This window comes from Bos indicus, chromosome 20 (assembly GCF_029378745.1).
Source record: "Bos indicus isolate NIAB-ARS_2022 breed Sahiwal x Tharparkar chromosome 20, NIAB-ARS_B.indTharparkar_mat_pri_1.0, whole genome shotgun sequence".
NCBI lineage: Eukaryota > Metazoa > Chordata > Mammalia > Artiodactyla > Bovidae > Bos > Bos indicus.
The window spans coordinates 55,752,622-55,773,678 of NC_091779.1; the positions used below are offsets into that span (position 1 = coordinate 55,752,622).

The 21,057-nt window shown below is 44.4% G+C and overlaps 2 protein-coding genes and 1 long non-coding RNA gene across 5 annotated transcripts in view; 2 read left to right on the plus strand and 1 right to left on the minus strand.

The window, feature by feature from the left end:
- The window catches only part of BASP1 (brain abundant membrane attached signal protein 1), a 54,574-nt gene extending 51,982 nt beyond the window's left edge, over positions 1-2,592 (minus strand). Inside the window, exon 1 of one of the 3 annotated variants that reach the window (XM_070774824.1) lies at positions 2,570-2,592. The gene's annotated coding sequence lies outside the window, so the exon portion shown is untranslated. Of the gene's footprint in view, positions 1-1,356; positions 1,379-1,835; positions 2,050-2,569 lie in introns of those variants that run through there. The other 2 variants (XM_070774821.1, XM_070774823.1) reach the window with 2 other exon arrangements.
- On the plus strand, positions 502-2,313 carry LOC139178045 (proline-rich protein 2-like). Its single transcript, XM_070774928.1, has 2 exons — positions 502-552; positions 1,465-2,313. The coding sequence occupies exons 1-2, from the start codon at positions 502-504 to the stop codon at positions 2,311-2,313; spliced, it is 900 nt and encodes a 299-aa protein (XP_070631029.1).
- A 69-nt stretch (positions 2,593-2,661) lies between the features above and the next one.
- The window catches only part of LOC139178024 (uncharacterized), a 104,694-nt gene continuing 86,298 nt past the window's right edge, over positions 2,662-21,057 (plus strand). Inside the window, exons 1-2 of the long non-coding RNA XR_011562454.1 lie at positions 2,662-3,482; positions 19,375-19,460. This is a non-coding gene — a long non-coding RNA (uncharacterized lncRNA). The remainder of the gene's footprint in view (positions 3,483-19,374; positions 19,461-21,057) is intronic.

A 21,057-nucleotide genomic window follows, 5' to 3' on the forward strand; every position in this document is an offset into this window, starting at 1 on the left:
CGATATGTTACAGGAAAAAGAACAATGAACAGCACGAAAAAGGAAAAGAGCAGTGTTCGGTTACAAAAACATTAAACCCCACAGTTTGCCCTCAGCATCAAGGCTAATCTTATTTTTCATCAACTGAAATGGCTAAGAAGGCAAAAGATGAGATAGCCTAGGAGAAGAAATACACGCACGGGGTGGGGGGAAACTGTCATCTGTATCCAAGGGTTTCACGCAACATTTAGGGCAAACGCCTTTGTTCCTGGGCTTGGGAAGGGAGTGGGTGGGTGGGTGATGGAGGGATCAGATGGGTCGGCCCGGGCCCTCCACACCCTGCTCTCCGGCGCATGCGCGAGGCCAAGACAAAGGAATAGGTAATTACAGTCCGGATTCATTCATTTTGCCCGCAGTACTGAGGTCTGTGAGCCCCGGTTGTAATCCCTGCGAGGCTGATCCACACCCCTAATGCAGGAAGACCACCTCTATGACAGTGTTTGATTTTAACCTGCCGCAGATATGCTAGTGGCCTCGCGGCAGACCGAGGCGTGGTTGTCAATCCTGTTCCAGGTACTAAAAAATGCACCCATGTGCGCTGCGTTATTTTAAGCAGGGTGAAAATTACACAGGCAAAGACTGTTCACGGAGTTCGTTTCAAGGCGGAAATGTCTCTTGAGGAAGCAGATAAGGAGCCCAGCCAAGCGTTCGATGAATATTCATGAAAAGAATGCGGTTTGTAGCCACGCATTGTGTGTGCGCTCGGATCCAAGGATTCTGCAATTTTTATTCTTTGGGGAAGGAGGGAGGAGGCGATTGGGCGAGGAAGGGGGAACAGGGGCTAGGCGTCGGGTTTCAGTGTTAGCGCTTTAGGCAAAACCTACTAAACCCCAAACCTTCGCTCCTGGCCGGGCTGGGCGGCGAAGGGCCGCGCGCTGTCAGGTTCAAGCTCACACCCTCCGGGCCAGGGCCGCCAGAGGAGGCGCCCAGCGCATTCTCCGAACTGAGTACTGGAGACAAGGAAACGCTCAGATGGAGCCCACAGGTTAATGGCAAGGCAGCTCGGCCCCGTCCGGGGCTGGGGCTCTGATGGGCTCAGTGGTGCTTCGGAAGGCACGTTGTCGTGTGAACCTCGCATTCCTCGCCCACCCCAAGCCAAGATTCAGGAGTCCCAGCGGCCAAGGAAACCCATTTGCTGAACCAAAAAGCCACCTCCTTCCTTCTGATCACACCACGTCCCCCCGTATCCCTTCTCCCCCTTACACTCCCGCCCCGCCCCACCCCCACCCTTCGTCTTCTGCCGCTGCGACCCCCGCACCCAGCGCCTTCTTCCCGGCGATGAGCCGCGCGGGTGACAGCCTCTCCCACCAGACTCACAAAACCGTCTCTTCGGGACTCAGTGCACCGCAAACGCTTCACGTTCGGCAATCTCCTGCTGCACTAGCTGCTTTCCTCCCGCTACCCACCACCGACTCTGCTTAGCAGGCTCACCAGCCCCCCCATGCCCCCAGCCTCCCCACCCTCCCCACCCTGCGAGTAGCTGCAGCCACCCACCTCGGGGGGCCGCCCCCCATCTCCCCAGTTCCCCGCGGCGCGACGGAGCCCTCCCCAAGGGATCCCCACCCCCCACGACCAGCGCCGTCTAATCGGGGGCCCCGCACCACTCCCCCTCCCCACACCCCCCATCCCGGGCCGCGGCGCCGAGAGAGAACAAAGGGCCTCGGGGGGGGTGGGGCGGGTACAGAGGAGGAAAGAGAGGGGGTGGCGGTGGGGGGAGAAGGAAACGGAGGCCCCCGGGGTGACCGGCACCCCGGGTTCGCGGCGGCTGCGGAGGCCACCGGGGCGCGCCTCCTTACCGGGTCTGGGTGCCTGTGGCCGCCCCTAGGTGAACGCGGTGCCGCGGTAGGGGCCCGGGTCGCTGGGCGTCGTCCGGCCGGGTGCCTGGCCGCTGGGCGGGAGGCTCTCTCCCCGGCTCGACGGCGGGGAGCCCGGAGCGAGGAGCGAGCTGTCGCGCTGCTGCCGCCGCCGCCCTCGCCGCTGCCGCTACTGCCCTCGCCGCCGCCGCCGCAGCCTCTGCATTTCTCGCGCGCGCGCTCCCCCTCCCCTTCCTGCCCTGCGCCCTCCCCCCGCGCGCCCGCCCGCCCCCCGCTCGCCCCGCCCCCCGCACGCCCCTCCCTTCCCGTCCCTCTCAGGGCCCCGCCCGCCTCCCGTCTGCTCCCCGCGGTCCCCCAGCCCCGCCCGCCCGGGTACCCCCACCTCCCTTCTCCAAAGGGCTGGTTCCCCTCCTCGCCCCCTCCCCTTCCCTCCATCCCCGGACCCCTCCTTCCTTCCTAGCCCACTCCCAATCCACCTCCCCTCCACTCCTCTCCAGTCCCTGGCCCCCCATCTCCGTCGCCTCCCCTCCCCCCGCAGCGCCGGCGATGTTTGGGGCACACACACACACACACACACTCTCTCGCTCTCCATTGCGCCCCCCTCTCTCTCTGTGTCTATTCTGTTTGGAACGGTTGGGTAAGAAGGTCTCGGGCTCTCGCTCAGACCTTGAGGGGCCGCCTCGAGGTGGTGCCTGACGCCCCCTGCCCCTTCCTACCCTTTCTCAGCATCCCATCCGAACGCTCGCGATGTCTGGCTGAAATTCTGATACCCGGGCAGGCAGTGAGGTTCGGGGGAGGGGTTGACCTGGTGGCTCCCTTCGGGCCGTGAGGACCGACGCCCGAGGGTGGACAGTGGTCTCCCAGGGCAGGCACGCCTGGGCGGCGCCCGGGTGCACCGAGTGTGCTGCGCCCCGGCAGGGTTCGGCTTTGGACCAGCGCGGCACGGAGGTCCAGCCTGCCGGGCGCGCGGCGTCGCCCCTGCGAGGATGCTCTCAGAACTTGGGAGAAGAAGGAGGAAAGACCAGAGCCCTAGGCACGGAGCCGTCGGGTTTTTGTTTTTGTTTTTTTGATGTCTGTGCTTAACGGAGGCACCAGTTCTCAGGAAGAGCGAGTTAGCCGAGACAAGCCGCACAGTGCAAGCTCAGAAACGCACAGGTTAAAACCGTGGCCAACTGCGGAGTGTGGGGTGTCCCGGGGGGGCCTGCCACTTTATCACAGGAATACAAAATAACCACCAGGGTGGGGATATATGCTCACCTTGCTTATCTGTTGGCAAGAAGCAAATGCGAAAAATAACGTAACACGACATCGCTTAGAACGGTATAGCTCTTTTCATTAGACAAAAGCCAATTTTACCCTCCCTGCAAAACCCTTCTGAGGCTTTGGAACTTTCATTTGCGGCATTTGGGCGCCCTCTGGCGGTATCTGGATTGCTTTCCGGCTCGCCCACATCGCAGCAAAGAAAACCAAAGTATGCTGCTCCTGCTTCTCCAGGATGGTTCTGCCCTCTTGACCTGGGCGAGGATTCGAGGATAGAAATGTATCCAAAGCCGGAATGACACAGTGTAACCATATGTTACAAGGAGGCAGACGCCAAAGGCAAGTGCATCTGCATTCAAGTGGGAAAAGGTAAGTCCATTTCCGATTAACAAGGAAAAAACTTACCAGAATTTAATTGCTGTATTTAAATTAAGCTGGGTGACAGTGTCAGCCCCATACAAGCCTCGAAGTTTTGCAGTGGAACAAGGCTCCCCAACTGTACTGATATTTACAGTTTATGCGGGTCACGCCAAATTAGACGAAGGCGTGAAAGCTGGAAATATTCACCTATGAAAGCCAAAGGGGCAAGGGAATTTTGCTCTTTTTCATTTTTTTCTTTTGTCTGTTTGCCATTTAAATGAAATAGCAATGTGTGTGTGTGCGCTCAGTCGCTGAGTCCTGTCCAGCTCTTTTTGACCCTTGGACTGTAGCCTACCAGGCTCCTCTGCCCACGGAATATTCCAGGCTAGAATACTGGGTTGTCATTTCCTCCTCCTAGGGGATCTTCCTGACCCAGGGATCGAACCCACATCTCCTGCAGCTTCCGTATTCGTAGGAGAATTCTTTATCACTGAGCCAAAGAAGTAAATATGGTACAAAAACAGGGAAGAAAATTACAAATGAAAGCATTTTACTTGATTGAACATAAATGTTCAATAATTTTCTATGATCAGTATATGTCCTTCATTCCAGCACATTATTTATGAAGTTAGATGTAGGGTTTCTCAGTCTCCTGTTTTGGACAGATAATTTTCTGATGGGGGTGGGGATTGGGTGGATGTGTCCAGTGTAACGTAGGTTGTTCATCATCATTATTGACCTCTATCCATCTACTAGTTACCAGTAACACACACAGAAACACACACATGTATCACCCCCACCACCACCACTTGTGACAACCAAAATGTCTCCAGACATTGTTAAATGTCCCCTGGGAGGCAAAAATCCCTCCAGGTTGAAAATTACTGGCCTATCATTTTTTTTGAACTGTTATGAGCAAGTCTTTAAGTTTTAACCCTGTTCAATTAAATGAGCATTTACAATTTTATGCTCGTAACATGTACTGAATATATTTGTTAGGGTATCTGCATAGTTATTTCATTTAGCATTCAGTTTTTATCCCTGTGATCTTCCAGTCATGTAAACTCATCCCCAATAAGTAAATATATGTTCCTATTGTGTTTGCGTGGTAAGTCTTTGGACATTATCTTATATCTTTTCCTTTTTTCAATAAAAAAAAAAAAAAAACCCTAACAATTAATGTTTGGTACTTGCAGTGCTCCTAGCTAAATTTTCATGATGGAGAAAACAAGCCTTTCAAAGGTGTGGTTAGAATATAGATCACAGGTTACCATAGAAACGGGAGGCAAAAGCTTACATCAATGAGACTTCAGGTCTCCTCAGTTTGGTCTTCCATCAGATTTGTTTATTTAGAAGATTTTTAAAGGAATTCTTCTTTAATGAAATAATGCTGTAACTGGCTGATAGTGCTATTAATCTTAAGAATGGAAGCTTTTCCAGAATTTGTAGATATGCACCATGTGGTACCCAACACGTTATATCTGTTATATCCCAATACATTATAAAATCCAATTTGCTGATGTTTTTAGTCTCATTTTTAGTTGTTCATCTAACATCTTACATTTTTAAGATGCATGCTCTTGAAAGGTTGTTTGTTTTTTTTAACCCACACTTAGGGAATTAATGACTAAGCAATTTAAAGCTCTGGAGTTCAGAAAATTGTTAACATAAACTATTATGGATGCCACTAGCTGTTTAGATTATAGACGAATTAACTTGGAAGTAGATGTTAAAGGTGCAGTTTGTGACAAATGTGATTAATTTTCAACATTATATTCATGAAAATAAAAATTGCTTTACTCTCTAAAAGGAGTGAATAATTTTTAATAAAGCTAGACTTCCTGGGATGTAAAATGAATTTCACTGTCATTTTCAATTGCCTACATATTTTGCTTCAGTGAGGCATAACCTGCATTATGGAAATATTCATCAAAAAGATAAATGATTCAGCAACTACTGATTTTTACTAAAGGATTTGCTGTAGAATTGCTTGCAATGAAATGGACTCATGTCATCTGAATGGGTAGGCTTACAAAAACCTCAATATGTGTTCAGCTTTTCATATCTATTGTTATTGAGACATATAGGGTAGATTATTACGTAGACCTCATCTCACCACCAAAGCTCACCCACAGCGCCCCTCTCAGTACCTCTCATATCACCCACCGAGGCCAAGCACCTTCCCAGTCCCCCAGCCTTTCCTCCTAAACAGTGAAAAGAGAATTACAACCCCAAATAATACCTGTGGACCAACATGAATGAAGCAGAAGCATGGTCACAGTCATGTCACCGCAGTGTTCCCCTAGCCACCTTTGCCTGACATCTTTTTGACTAGATCTTGTTCAGGGCCACTGAATTAATGCAAACCCACAGAGACTTCTATAGAGAATTTGATCAATTCAGCAGGACAGCTAAGTATTGGGCAAAGACTGAATTGCTGCAATTTGTTCACAAGATCTCTTCTATGAATTGCAAGCTAAAGGTTAGACAGGCAATATTACATATGGAAGCAGATAGCTTTTCTTTCTTAAATACATTAATAATTTTTAATCGAAGGAAAATGTTGACATGTGCATATTTACTTCCTCTTTCTCCCTTTCTACCTCCCCCGCTGCAGCTTCCACTGCCGTTATTACAATCACAGCCTTCACATAGCCCAGAAAGGACTTTGTTTCAGTCAGTGGTTCTCAAGCAAGGGTTCTTCTGAGTCAAGAAGACATGTGGCAATATCTCCAGGCTTTGGGGGAAACCCATAAGGGGGGAAGTGCTACTAATAGATTAAGATCAGGCATCTTTAGATTTAACTAATGTAACTAATAGATAAAGATTAGGGTTACTGCTAAACCTCCTACAGTGCACACAGAACGGCCCCATAACAGGCAGTTGCTCATTAGTAACAGTGAGTGGAGAAACTTTGGTTTAACACCTGATTTTTCTGAAGAGCACGTGCTGCCTGAGGACCTGTCTCTTGCTGTGGTTCAAGGTGTCAGTAGAGGCAGCAGGTCTGGAGGTGCAAAGACTTAACAGATTTTCCTTTGAGCAGGGGCTGCATTGCGCCCTGAGCGCCTTCATCGCCACCTTTCTTGGATAGATTACAGATCTGGGCAGTGACTTTCAGAGCCACAGCAAAGATTTTTAATTCACTGTATTCCTACATGCTGAGTAAAAGGAAGAAAACAACTTACCTGGTCCCCTGTTTCACGCTCCTCTTTATGTCCTGTAAGAGGAGAGCTGGAAACCTGAGCCAACGTGTGTTTACCACGAAACAGTGGACCTGAAATGCAAGGAGCAACCTGGCCTTGGCACCACACTGGGAACATTTTTGCCCAAGATAAAAGACGGATAAAAAACAAATCTTATCCTCTACCTGAATAGTTCTCATTCCCAACTCCCTCCTCCCTTTCACAGACAGGAATTTCCCCACCTATCCTGTAAATCCCAAAGCACTTTATCTACTCACTAGCATTTTCTATGAAGCAAATACACAAAACTAGACGTAGAAAATGTCAACTACAAATTGGCACTTGCCAAGAGCATTGACAATGACTGAACAGCAAGGGCATTTGCCATTTGCCTCTGCAGAGATGGACTGCCCCGGTTGCTCAGAGGGTAAAGCGTCTGCCTGCAATGTGGGAGACCTGGGTTCGATCCTTGGGTTGGGAAGATGCCCTGGAAAAGGGAATGGCTACCCACTCCAGTATCTGAGAGATACTGAGAGGCCTAGAGAATTCCATGGACTGTATAGTTTATGGGGTCACAAAGAGTCAGATATGACTGAGCAACTTTAACTTTTGTGTTATGATCTCAGTCCTTGCATCTCCTTATAATCTAGAAAAGCACTAAATCCCTTCATGGTGACATCAGACCCTCACTACTAACAGAAAACCTTTTGTAAAATGAGTGCTTAATGGTTCTGAACTTGGCCTTCTCCAAAACCTTATATATTGACCTTCCCCCACTACCTCTTCAGAGCAGTCTCTCAGAGCTGTCTGAGGTGCTGCCTCCCGGGCTGCAGTCCTCATTTTGCCCCAAATAAAACTTCACTTGCAACTCTCAAGTTGCGCATCTTTTTTTGTTGACAAAAACAAACCTATGGTTACCAAAGGGGAAAGGTGGTGGAGGTTTAGTCACTCAGTCATGTCCGACTCTTTGCAACCCCATGGACTGTGGCCTGCTAGGCTGCTCTGTCCATTAAAATCTCCAGGCAAGAATACTGGAGTGAGGGAAGATTCCCTTCCCCGGGGGATCTTCCCCACCCAGGGATTGAACCTGGGTCTCCTGCAATTTGCAGGCAGAGTCTTTACCATGTGAGCCACCAGGGAAGCCCCAAAGGGAAAAGGGGGGAGGATAAATTAGGAGGTTAGGATTAACAGATACCTACTACTGTTTATAAATATGACCTATATAAACAAGGACCTACTATATAGCACAGGGAACTATACTCAGTATTTTGTAATAACCTATAAGGGAAAAGACTTTGAAAAAGGATGTGTATGTGTGTGTATAACTGAATCTGCATACTGTATACTTGAAACTAACATGATACTGTAAATTGATTTTACAGTAAATCATATACTTATACATATATTTATTTACAGTAAATAAATAAAAGAAAATACATAAAGCCAGTGATCAAAGGATGTTTGCCTCCCTAACCAGGGAGGGCTTTTTTCAAGCACTGCTTACCTGTTTCTACAGACATAGGGCAGAGGATTAGAACAGAGGGACCTTGGTCTTGGGGAAATAGTCCTTAATTCTTTGGCTGCCCTTCCTCCATAATCACCCATTAAGCTCTTCAAATAACAAGTGACTTTACAATGGCATAAAGAAAGAATGTTGTAGAACACTTTTTCATATGGTTTCCCTTTTGAGTAAAAGAGACTATAGAGGTTCCAACATTAAGTATTGTGAAGCTTAAGACCAGCCGCATTTCTTGTTACCACCTGCTTCTCTCTCAGATCAAATACCCCACTGGTATTTTTACTTTTAACTCCAATGCAAGAAATAGTGCCCCAAATAAATTGGTTTTAAGTGCAAAGTAAGTTGCCAAGCAGAAGGCAGAGAATGCACTTTTTTTTTCTTTTTTTCTTTTTTTGCTGTAAATTAGTAAAGTGATGCTGCTTTGCCTACTCTTCCAAATGCAAATATTGTCAAATTCCAACATCTCCCCAACTCTGCTCTTTGAATAGACTCCCCAAGACTTCCAAACAGAAACCATAGCCCTCTTGCTTCTTAAGCCTAGAAATCTCCTACTCAGCAAAGTTCAACGTAATGTCAGAAAGAATGATTCCTCCCCAAACAGAAAAGCAAAATAGTAAGAAATAAGAAAGCCAAATTGCAAATGTATTCAAGCAAGAGGTGGCAAAAATGGTTGAGGATATCTAAAAACCAACCAACCACAAAAACAGCTATTGTATCCGTAGTTTTAACGGGACCCGAAAGTCATCTGTGAAAATGAGTGATGGGCCAGGAAATTGGACACACAAGGAAAGCGTGGTTCCTGTCTTAAAGCATCAGCGTTTCTGGAGGACTTGGAACAAAAAAGAAAAGCAATCTCATTGTAGTAATTAAAAGACTCGTAGTAATTAAAAGACTCGTGATCAAAATCAAACACAAGGAAAGATGTCAAAAACAACTTCTTAGGTGCCTAAAGTAAGTTCCTGAACGGTGTAGCAAGTATTACTGTCCCTATATTATGCTATACGTAAATATACAGGCAAGAGCTACAGGATTTCAGCCCAAACTGTTCGCTGTAGATCTCAGTGGGAGTCGGTGTCGTTTCAGAGGTGGGGCAGAAGGTTACTCGGCTTTCTGATATCATGTTCTAAAGTTCTATATTGAATGACTGTTTTTGCAGTGACCTCTCATTACTTTGGGAACACAATGTATAATTTTGTGCACTGCTCGGGAGACCTGGGCTAAGAAATCACTACTTGGAAACTGCCTTCTCATCAGCTTTCCTGGCACTCTGTATTTTAACACCACACCACTGCTTCTTGCATCTCTCTGCTTCTTCACCTTTAAATTAGTGGCTCGGTTTGGATGAAGAATGTGGCCGCAGCCTTGGCATTCTCCTTTCGGCTGCTGGCCGAGGTCCCTGGGGTGCCCTAATCCAGTCCAGTTCTAATGCAGAGAACTGCCTCCCACTCCCAGATTCTGAGATGGGGATTTCATTAATAGGAGGAACAAGATTTTAGTCTATAGTTAGTTCCTGCCACTCCATCCATGTAGTAACTTAGTTTTTGTATTTGCATGATCAAAACAGAGCTCTGTTTTCTTTACAATGTTGTTTGTTATGTCTTCCTCAGTGTATCAGTGAATTCTAGTACACAGCATTGTTGCTGAATCAAAATCACCTGAGCATTTCATCTTCTACTGAAGACTAGTTATCTCCTTTCTGCTAATAATGCTGCAGTGACAGTTTTGAACACATGGTTCTCATCTTTTAAAGTATTTCCTCGATTTCAGTTTCTAGAAAGAGGACCCATAAATTGACACTATGCTGATTTCTATGGTTTTGTCCTCCAATAAGATTAAACAAATTTGCTGCAACCAGAAGAACCTAAGAGAACCTACCTCTCCAGAGCTCCAATGCCAAAACATTTTATAATGGTTTTAAGGCGCATATTAATTACAGACAAGACTAGACTGTTTTCCCAGTGTCGATTCATTGCTTGGATTTCATTTGATGCCACAGTCTCAGTCTCTTGTGAGAAGGTTAATATCAATTCTTTGGATAAAAGTCTGCTATTAGTAATTGTTCATCCTCTTAATCTTTTTTTTTCAATGGGAAAATTGATTACATTTTTACAGAGCTGGTCTCTTTGACATCTGTTGAAACCCACCAGAATATGGCTGGGAGAGATTGTCCGTCTCAGTGATTGAGTTGACAAGCTTGGCTTTTAGGTGATAAATGGTATCAAATCCTAATTTTGCCTTCACTTCCTAGCCTTACAATCTTTCTTGTCTTTTAGTCTTAGTCTTTTCTTCCAGAAGATGGGAAAATTACCAATTTCATTGGACTGTTCTGAAAATTATATGAGAAAATGAATGTAAAACTCTTAGCCAGTTCATAAAACATACTCAGAAAATGTATTCTAAGGAAGCTAATTTTGTAGCCCCACCAATATGACCTTTGAGGACGGGATAAAATAACAAAACTTAAGCAATGAATCAGGGAAGACGGGAGGGTTCAGAAAACCATAACGGAAGGCCTGAAGTATGTTGCTATGTTTGCACAAAGAATTTAGCTCTTAAGTTTCTTGGAAGCCAAGAGAGAAAAAAATCAAAATATCATGGACTGTTAATTTTTCTGATAAGGGAAAACATTTCAAGTGTGTCAGAAGGAACAACTCTTCCTAGCAATCAGCTTTAAGAAGAATGTATCTCTATATCCCTTTCTGTAAAAGATACTAAATTTCTTAAAGGAAAAATTTTCATTAATGACTTCTACTGGAGATATAGCAGTTTTCTCATGAGACCATTTATTGTATCAATCTGCAAATGCAGAAACCATATTAGTATAAATCTGCGAAAACATTTTTATAAAAAAGGAAAAATAATGAGGTCCAGACCAGCAACTGTGGCTGGAGCACATAGACAGATTCTCCATGTGGGTGGGTGGAGGGCACGGGAAGGGAGCAGGGAGAGTCTCCTGGCACTGGGCACAGTGTCCACTGTGGGAGCAAGGTCGGTTCAAAACATGTGTCTACTCCAGTCCCCACGCCCTGGTGCTGCCTCTCCCTTTCATTCTTAGGCAGAAGTTTTCAACCTGGGAATCCAGGCTCCTAGGGGACCAAGGGGTGGCCATCCAGGAACTCTTCACCCCTCCCCTTTGGCTCAGTTCAGTTCAGTCACTCAGTCATGTCCCACTATTTGTGACCCCATGGACTGCAGCACGCCAGGCTTCCCTGTCCCTTACCAACTCCTAGAGCTCGCTCAAACTCATGTCCATTGAGTCAGTGATGCCATCCAACTATCTCATCCTCTGTCATCTCCTTCTCCTCCTGCCTTCAATCTTTCCCAGCATCAGGGTCTTTTCCAGTGAGTCAGTTCTTCGCATCAGGTGGCCAAATTATGGGAGTTTCAGCTTCAGCATCACTCCTTCCAGTGAACACTCAGGACTGATCTTTAGAATGGACTGGTTTGATCTCCTTGCAGTCCAAGGGACTCTCAAGAGTCTTCTCCAATACGACAGTTCAAAAGCATCAATTCTTCGGCACTCAGCTTTCTTTATGGTCCAACTCTCACATCCATACATGCTGCTAAGTCACTTCAGTCGTGTCCGACTCTGTGCAACCCCATAGACGGCAGCCCACCAGGCTCCCCCATCCCTGGGATTCTCCAGGCAAGAACATTGCCTGGAGAAAAGGGTTGCCATTTCCTTCTCCAATGCATGAAAGTGAAAAGTGAAAGTTAAGTCGCTCAGTGTATCCGACCCTTAGCAACCCCATGCACTGCAGCCTACCAGGCTCCTCTGTCCATAGGATTTTCCAGGCAAGAGTACTGGAGTGGGGTGCCATTGCCTTCTCCACACCCATACATAACTACTGGAAAAACCATAGCTTTGACTAGACGGACCTTTGTTGGCAAAGCAATGTCTCTGCTTTTTAATATGCTGTCTAAGTTGGTCATAGCTTTTCTTCCAAGGAACAAACATCTTTTAATTTCATGGCTGCAGTCACCATCTGCAGTGATTTTGGAGCCCAAGAAAATAAAGTCTGTCACTGTTTCCACTGTTTCCTCATCTATTTGCATGAAGTGATGGGACCAGATGCCTTGATCTTAGTTTTTTAAATGTTGAGTTTTAAGCCAGCTTTTTCACTCTCTTTCACTTTCATCAAGAGGCTCTTTAGATCCTCTTCACTTTCTGCCATAAGGGTGTGTCATGTGCATATCCGAGGTTATTGATATTTCTCCCTGCAATCTTGATTCCAGCTTGTGCTTCATCCAGCCCAGCATTTCACATGATGTACTCTGCATATATGTTAAATAAGCAGGGTATACAGCCTTGAGGTACTCCTTTCCCAATTTGAAACCAGTCCATTGTCCCATGTCCAGTTCTAACTGTCACTTCTTGACCTCCTTTCTCAGGAGGCAGGTAGGTGGTCTGGTATTCCCATCTCGAAGAATTTTCCAGTTTGTTGTGATCCACACAGTCAAAGGCTTTGACATAGTCAATAAAGCAGAAGTAGATGCTTTTCTGGACTTCTCTTGCTTTTTCTATGATCCAACAGATGTTGGCAATTTAATCTCTGGTTCCTCTGCCTTTTCTAAATCCAGCTTGAACATCTGGAAGTTCTCAGTTCACGTACTATTGAAGCCTAGCTTGGAGAATGTTGAGCATTGCTTTGTTAGCATGTACAATGAGTGCAGTTGTGTGGTAGTTTGAATATTCTTTGGCATTGTCTTTCTTTGGGATTGGAATGAAAGCTGACCTTTTCCAGTCCTGTGGCCATTGCTGAGTTTTCCAAATTTGCTGACGTATAGGGTGCAGTGGTTTCACAGCATCATCTTTTAGGATTTGAAATAGCTCAGCTGGAATTCCATCTCCTGCACTTTGGCTGCTTCTTACTAAATGCCAGATATTTTGGAGTAAAGGTGGCTCAGATGGTAAAGAGTCCGCCTGCAACACAGGAGACCCGGGTTCCATCCCTGGGTTGGGAAGATTCTCTGGAGAAGGAAATGGCAACCCACTCCAGTATTCTTGCCTGAGAAATCCCCCGGACAGAGGAGCCTGCCAGGCTATAGCCCAGGGGGTCACAAAGAGCTGGACACAACTGAGCAACCAACACACTTTCAGACTTAAGTAAAAGCTGAGGTGCAAAAATCAACTTCTCAAGTATGGTATTGACTGAAAAATAATAAGAAAACATTTGTATTTTAAGGTTTTCTTTTTCTTCTTTTAGATTTAAGACCTGGCTTGTATTTTGGCCAGGGAGGGCTCCTCAGGTCTGCCTGAAGGGCTGCTGGGGGAGTCTGGCGATGGACACCCTTCCAGTGGGGCTCGCTGCAGACCCTAGCAGAGTGCAGAGATGGGGGAGCGGGACAGAGCCCTGAGGGCTGAGAAAAACAGGGTTGGCCTAAAGTACATGTGTAACTACTACTAGAAAATACCACCCACTGCAGAAATGTGTATGCTATATGATGTTTCCCAGAGTTATTAACTGATCATCTCAAAGGGGTGGATACTTTTTTAAAGGTAAATTAAAAACTGAAGTTAAACCTAGAATCCCTGTCTTCAAAAATATACAATCTAGGGAATTCCCTGGTGGTCCCAGAGGTTAAGACTCCATGCTTCCACTGCAGGGACTCAATCCCTGCTCAGGGATTAAGATCTGCTACATGGTGTGGCCAGAAAAACTAAGCAAGTAAATTAAAAGGCATATTAAAACTACTTTAAATATTAAATGTTTTTAAAAAATAATCTAATGGAGAAGCTTATAAGGCTCTCTTCCTCCTCCTACTATTACTGCTAAGTCACTTCAGTTGTGTCCGACTCTGTGTGACCCCATAGATGGCAGCCCACCAGGCTCCCCCGTCCCTAGGATTCTCCAGGCAAAAACAGTGGAGTGGGTTGCCATTTCCTTCTCCAATGCGTGAAAGTGAAAAGTGAAAGTGAAGTTGCTCAGTTGTGTCCGACTCTTAGCGACCCCATGGACTGCAGCCTACCAGGCTCCTCCGTCCGTGGGAGTTTCCAGGCAAGAGTACTGGAGTGGGGTGCCATTGCCTTCTCTGAAGGCCCTCCTAGAAAGGGCCAAAATAGTAAATATTTTAGGTTTTGCAAGCCAGGAGAGGTCTGTCTGCCACTGGGACTCTGCCATATCAAAAGAAAGCAGCCACACAGACCATAAAGACAAATGGACACGGCTGTGGCCCAATAAAACTTTATTTACAAAAACGCATTGACAGGTCAGCTTTGACACAAGATTAGCAGTTTGTCCAACCCTGGTATACATCATTAATAATTTCCTCCCACTAAAATCACCAATCACTATCTTTTCTTTTCACTGAGATAAACTCTACCCGTTCTTTTAAGTCTCCATGTCCATTCAGGTGTTTTTTTTATCCACTCAAAACGTTTATGAGTGACTGAGTGACCTATAAAGTGATGAAAATTTGCATTTAATCCTGATCTTCATTAAAAGGGGCTTACACTCCCTTCTGGGGTTCATTTTTATCTTAATCTCATTAACTTCACATTTATTATTCCCATAAGGGAAATAAAGCTTGAAATATTCATCAGTCTAGCCTGGGATTATCTCCTTGTAAAGAAGCAAAATGGAAGAAAAAAAAACCAAATGAAGCCAGCCAACTAGAAGAAAAGATAACACATCTAGGGAGATAAAATAACAGACATAATAAATACCAGACAGTGCAGGACATTTTTCTGAAAGGAAGATTTTTACTATACAATAAAATGCTTTTCTTTCAAGATATAGGATATCAGATGAATTCTAGTTAAATAAATAGATGTAGATCCCTTTCAATTCATCTTAGATTTATTCCTGGAGATTGTAGTTTATAATTTTGAGTCTGAATTGAAACCTTACTCTATCATTAAATGTTGAGAACTGCTCAAAAGTTTAAATCTAGTTCAAATTTAAAATGCAGTTGAAATGACAATGTTTTGGAAATCTGTCTTTTCAAATCACTTCACATTTAGAGCTGAAGGAAGCCATGTAACCCAGGAATGCCCAGCCAACACCGTCTTCCACATCCGGTTGGGCACTGCTAATCAATCAATATCAATCAACCACAGTATCCTTTTACTGGGCAAAAAATTCTTTGTTATACTATACCCAAGATGCCACCATCAATTAGATCTTACCGCAAGGCTGATATATAATTGTCATCTCCAACATATTCCATCCCCTCACTTTACAAATTGGGAAGCCATAAGATTAAAGCATCTTTCCAAATGCTAAGCATAATTCTTATCAACTTGGTGCTTTTTCTGGGGCTTCCCTGGTGGCTCAGACAGTAAAGAATCTGCCTGAACTGCTGGAGACCCAGGTTCGATCCCTGGGTTGGGAAGATCCCCTGGAGAAGGGAATGGCAACCCACTGCAATATTCTTGCCTGAAGAATTCCATGGACAAAGGATCCTGGTGGGCTACAGTCCATGGGGTCATACAGAGTTGAACATGACTGAGCAACTAACATTTTCACTTTCTAGTGCCTTTTCTAGAAGCAGCAGCAGGGCTGGGTGGGAGTTGCCATTCTTGCAATATGATTTCATGTGTAAACTAAACATTTACCAAGCACCTACTAAATGCCAGGAACTCTGCCAGAGTGCTGAGAATTTAGTAATAAAAGAGGCCGGCGAGGTCCTTGTAGGCACAAAGCCTACAAACAAAACCTTGAGAAGTTTTATTGTGATGGGAAGCAGAGAAATGCAGCATTAGCTAGAGAGAATTTGGAACAAAGGAAAGTTGTTTTTTTTTTTTTTTTAATGACAGCTATTGGAGCGTGTGTATGTGTTGAAGGGAATGTACAAAGACTGATAATGTAGATGAATGAGGGGTTAATTATAGTTGCTAAGTCCTTGGGAGGGCAAGAGGTATTTGGATTTGGAGAATAAAAAGGGGATGAGCTGACATCTATAGAAAGAGGTTATTTTGCTTAAACATAGCAGGAAGAATGGTAAAGAACATGGGGTCACATTTCCCAATTTAAACTTACAAAAGTCTTTTCGCTTTCAAACTTAAGTTATAGGAAGGTGGAGATTCTTGTCCATTTCATTCACTGTCATAAGCCTAGGGTGTAGGACGTTGTTTAGTACACATTATGCGTGTGCTCAGTCACTCGGTCTTGTCCCTGACTCTTTGGACTGTAGCTTGCCATGTTCCTCTGTCCATGGAAACTTTCCAGGCCAAGAATCCTGAGTGGGTCACCATTTCCTCCTCCAGGGGATCTTCCTCACCCAGGGATCAAACCTGAGTCTCTTGCATCTCCTACATTGGCAGGCAGATTCTTTGCCACTGCGCCATCTGGCATTGTTGTTGTTCAGTTGCTCAGTCATGTCCAACTCTTTGCAATCCAATGGGCTGCAATATGCCAAGTTCCTCTGTCCTTCACTATCTCCTGGAGTTTGCTCAAATTCATGTCCATTGACTCAGTGATACTATCTGTACTATACTATTTCATTCTTTAATACCCTCTTCTCCTTTGGCTTTCAGTCCTTCCCAGCATCAGGGTCTTTTCCAGTGAGTCAGCTCTGCGCATCAGGTGGCCAAAGTACTGGAGCTTCAGCTTCAGCATCAGTCCTTCCAATGAATATTTAGGACTGATTTCCTTTCTCAGCCTTCTTTATGGTCCAACTCTCACATCCATACATGACTACTAGAAAAACCACAGCTTTGACTAGACGGGTATTTGTCAGCAAAGCGATGTCTCTGCTTTTTAATATGCTGTCTAGATTTGTCATTGCTTCCCTTTCAAGGAGCAGTTATCTTTTAATATCATAGCTTCAGTCACTGTTCACAGTGATTTTGGAGACCAAGGAAATAAAATTTGTCACTGCTTCTACTTTTTCCTCTTCTATTTGCCATGAAGCCACCTGGCATTAGGAGGTCAAAAAATACTAATTCAAGGAAAAGTACTACAGAACACTTGTTTTACCAAATCTGATTTTCCAAATGACCACAAGATGGCAGGCTTATACCGAGAAAACACTGTCAACTGGTTGGCTTGTTTCCATAATGTGACAAATGTTAAACCCAGGGAAGTGGTGGTTTTTTAATGAATATTTGAGTAAACTGGAAAACAGTTTCCAGTAGTGAGATGTGTATGAACTTGTCTTCACAAGTACTTACTTGTCAGACAAGACTTTATGTAACCATTAGAAAGGAAATAAAATGCAAAGATTAACTAGGTACCCAGGAGTTTAAGATACACTTCTGGTGATGGGAAACTATTTCCTCTTAAGATTATATCCCCTTGAAACAATAAAGCTTAACTGACCCAGCTATTCCTCACATTTGGCAAATTTAGAGTCACGTGGTAAATGTAAAACACTACAGAATCCCCAAAGGGAAACAGGATCTTCTTTGAGACCACCTAAGCTGTCTGAAATCTAGATTTTAGAATCTGAGTTTAATTTGTAGAAATAACATTAGATTGGTCCTTTTGTAAAGAAATCTCTTGGTGTTATTCCTCGTAGATAATACCTTAATGTTTTCTTTTTCTTTCCCAACTACCTCCTAGAATAATAACCTACAAAGGAAAATTATTTCTCTTTTTGAAAAAGTTGCATACAGGGTTTGATTCTCACATTTCTGCATTATGAAGCCCTCCACATTGTTTTTGTCTTGTTTTTCTGATTTTGTTTTGTTGATGGTAGGTTGTATTCCTCAAAATATTTGCTGCTGTCCCTGAAGAATGATTGGACTTCTCCACCCACAGGGAGCAGGCATGGACATGTGATTTGAGATGTGTTTCCATGAAATAGGACTTCCCAGGTGGCACAGTCATAAAGAATTCACCTGGCAGTGCAGGAAATGCAAGAGAGCAGGTTCAATCCCTGGGTCGGGAAGAGCCCCTGGAGCAGGAAATGGCCACCCATTCCAGTATTCTTGCCTGGAAATGCCATGGACAGAGGAGCCTGGAGGGCTACAGTCCATAGGGTTGCAAAGAGTCGGACGTGACTGACTCAGCAACTGAGCACGCACACTCACACACACACACACACACACACACACCCCATGAAATAGAATAAAACCTCCCTGACACGTGCAGGTCAGGAGTGACTATGTGACTAGCTTTGGCCATTCAATGGAGGGGAGAAATGACATGTCATTGAATAGAAATTTTGAAAACTCGCTCCTGGTTTACCAGCTCTCCTCTCTCATCACCTGAAACTACCAGTATCCACCACCCAGGAGCTGCCCTGCCTTGGGTCCCTAGTGAAACAGTCCCACGATGGACATGTCATGTGAATAAAAAATAAATGTGTGTTGTCATAATCCTTTGAGATCTATTTTTATCTGGGGTCTATATTTTTTTTTTTAACTGCAGCGTAACTTAATTGACTGATACAATATCTTATATGGTAGTTATAAAAATAAGTGAATAAATACCTAAAAAATGCTTAGCCTTGTGTGTGGTGGATATTAAGCAGTGAATAAATGTTAAGTTATTCATTAGTATCATTGATCATTTCCATTCATTCACTTTAGCCACCAGAGTCATGATAAAAGCACTCTTAGGTCTTATTTAAGTTGCATTAGAAGGTATTGGCATCGTTTTGAGATTTAAAATGAGATTTAGAGTCCAATAAAAAGACTTGGGCTTCCCTAGTGGCTCAGATGGTAAAGAAGCTGCCTGCAATGCAGGAGACCCAGGTTCCATCCCTGGGTGAGGAAGACCCTCTGGAGAAGGGAATGGCTAACCCACTTCAGTATTCTTGCCTGGGAGATCCCATGGACAGAGAAGCCTGGCATGCTATAGTCCATGGGGTCGCAAAGAGTCGGATATGACTTAAACACTTTTTACGTAGAGAATGATGGAAAGTATGAGCGATTAAGTGCTATCCATGGCTCCATGGAATGCACATACTCAAGAATATTTATTGAACAACTAGTGTTAATTTCCCTGGTGCTGCTACTCTGCCTTTACAGCCTGATAATCAGAAGGTACTCATTTCTTTTTTTTTTTAATTAAAATATATTTTATTTGTTACCATTCATTCAACATTTTTTATCATTGTTGAGAATCTACTGCTATACTAGATAAATTCTGTGAATACAGAAATAATTTTAAAAAAACATATGGTTTCTACCCTCATGCCCTCTTTAGGATTCACAGTCTGGTGAAGGGGATGAACAGTAACTGAACATCTTAGTCAGCTCAAGCTGACTATAGACCAAACGGTAAAATAACAGACATTTATTTTCTCACAGGTCTAGAGGCTGGGAAGTCCAATATCAAGCCAGCAAATTCAGTATCTGGTGAGGACCATCTTCCTGGCTTGCAAATAGCTAATAAGGTACACATTTCTTTGACTGCTAGGTACATTCAATGAAAACAAATTACTCAACCTAAAATATTCTGATTTTAAAATTCCATTTCATTAAATAATTTTGTTCTCTTCCCTTCTGTTCTTGGCATCAAGGAAAGGAAGGGACATCTCCCCTACAGGCCCCAGGGCACAGTAACAAAGCAACATCTATTTGGTGCCAAATTAAAATTATTTTTACATCCCCTTGATGTTTCTGCAAGAATGCATTCTAATGTCCCAAAGAATACAAATTTACTTTCCCGTTGGTGACAACTTAGTGTTCTTAATACAGCTTTCAGTGTGTGCCTCTTAACAGCCAACTTGCTGAGTCATGTAGATTCTAACCTGCAGTTTCTGCTGATTCTTTCAACCCAGATCGAGCATAACAAATTCCACCCCGTCACACAATTCACAACAATCTTTTTCAACTAGTCCTTTTAATGAAAAACAAAATGGTTTAAACTGTAATTCTTTCCCAGAAGGACTGGAAAGTCAGCTTACCCTATAGAGCTTTCAAAGATCCAGGACTTCAAAGTGGAAGATACCCAAAGGCAGGGAACACTGCAAGGGTTTGGTTGACAGTCTCTGCACAGAACAAATGTACCCCCAACTTCCCTCCCAAGTATTCAACTGAGGCAACCACCTCCAAGCTCCCTGCCCCCAGCCTTAACTGGACACTTGCTCTAGAGAAACTGACTCCAAGGTGGACAGACTTAAGAATGTGTCATACAGAGTGAAGTGAGTCATTAAGAGAAAAATAAATATTGTATATTAACACATGTATGTAAAATTTTTTTTTTAAATGGTACAGATAAACCTATTTCCAAAGCAAGGAATAGAGAGGCAGACAGTGAGAATAGATGGATGAACCCAGAGTAAAAGAAGGGGAATGAGATGAGTTGGGAGATTTTGACTGACATATACACACTACCATATATAAAACAGATAGCTTTCAGGAAGCTGTTATATAACACAGGGAGCTCACCTTGATGCTCTGTGATGACCTACATGGTGGGAATGGGGGTGGAGAGGTCCAAGAGGGAGGGAATAATTGTACACATATAACTGATTTACTTATTATACAGCAAAAACCAACACAACATTGTAAGTCAAAATGAAACAATCATGTCCAACTCTTTGCAACCCACCAGGCTCCTCTATAGCCCACAAGGCTCCTCTGTCCGTTAAATTCTCCAGGCAAAAATACTGGAGTGGGTAGCCATTCCCTTTTCCAGGGGTTCTTCCCGACCCAGGGACTGAACCCAGGTATCCTGCACTGCAGGCAGATTCTTTACTGTTTGAGTCATCAGGGAAACCCCACTATATCCCAGTTTAAAAAGAAAAGAAGCACCAGTCTAATGGTTAATGATGAGCACCAGAAAGAGGATGAGGCAGGCCTGAAAGCAGAGGAATTAACTAAGGGTCAGCCTAGTCATGGTAGAATACTCAGTCCACTTCCTCACAGCTTGATGCCAGAAACATTTCTCAGAACATGGTTCCTGCTGTATTTTCCTGTAACCAGAAAATAACATCCCCACCCACCCACCCAGTAGGAGACTGGAGGCTTCTCTGGAGAAATGGCTCA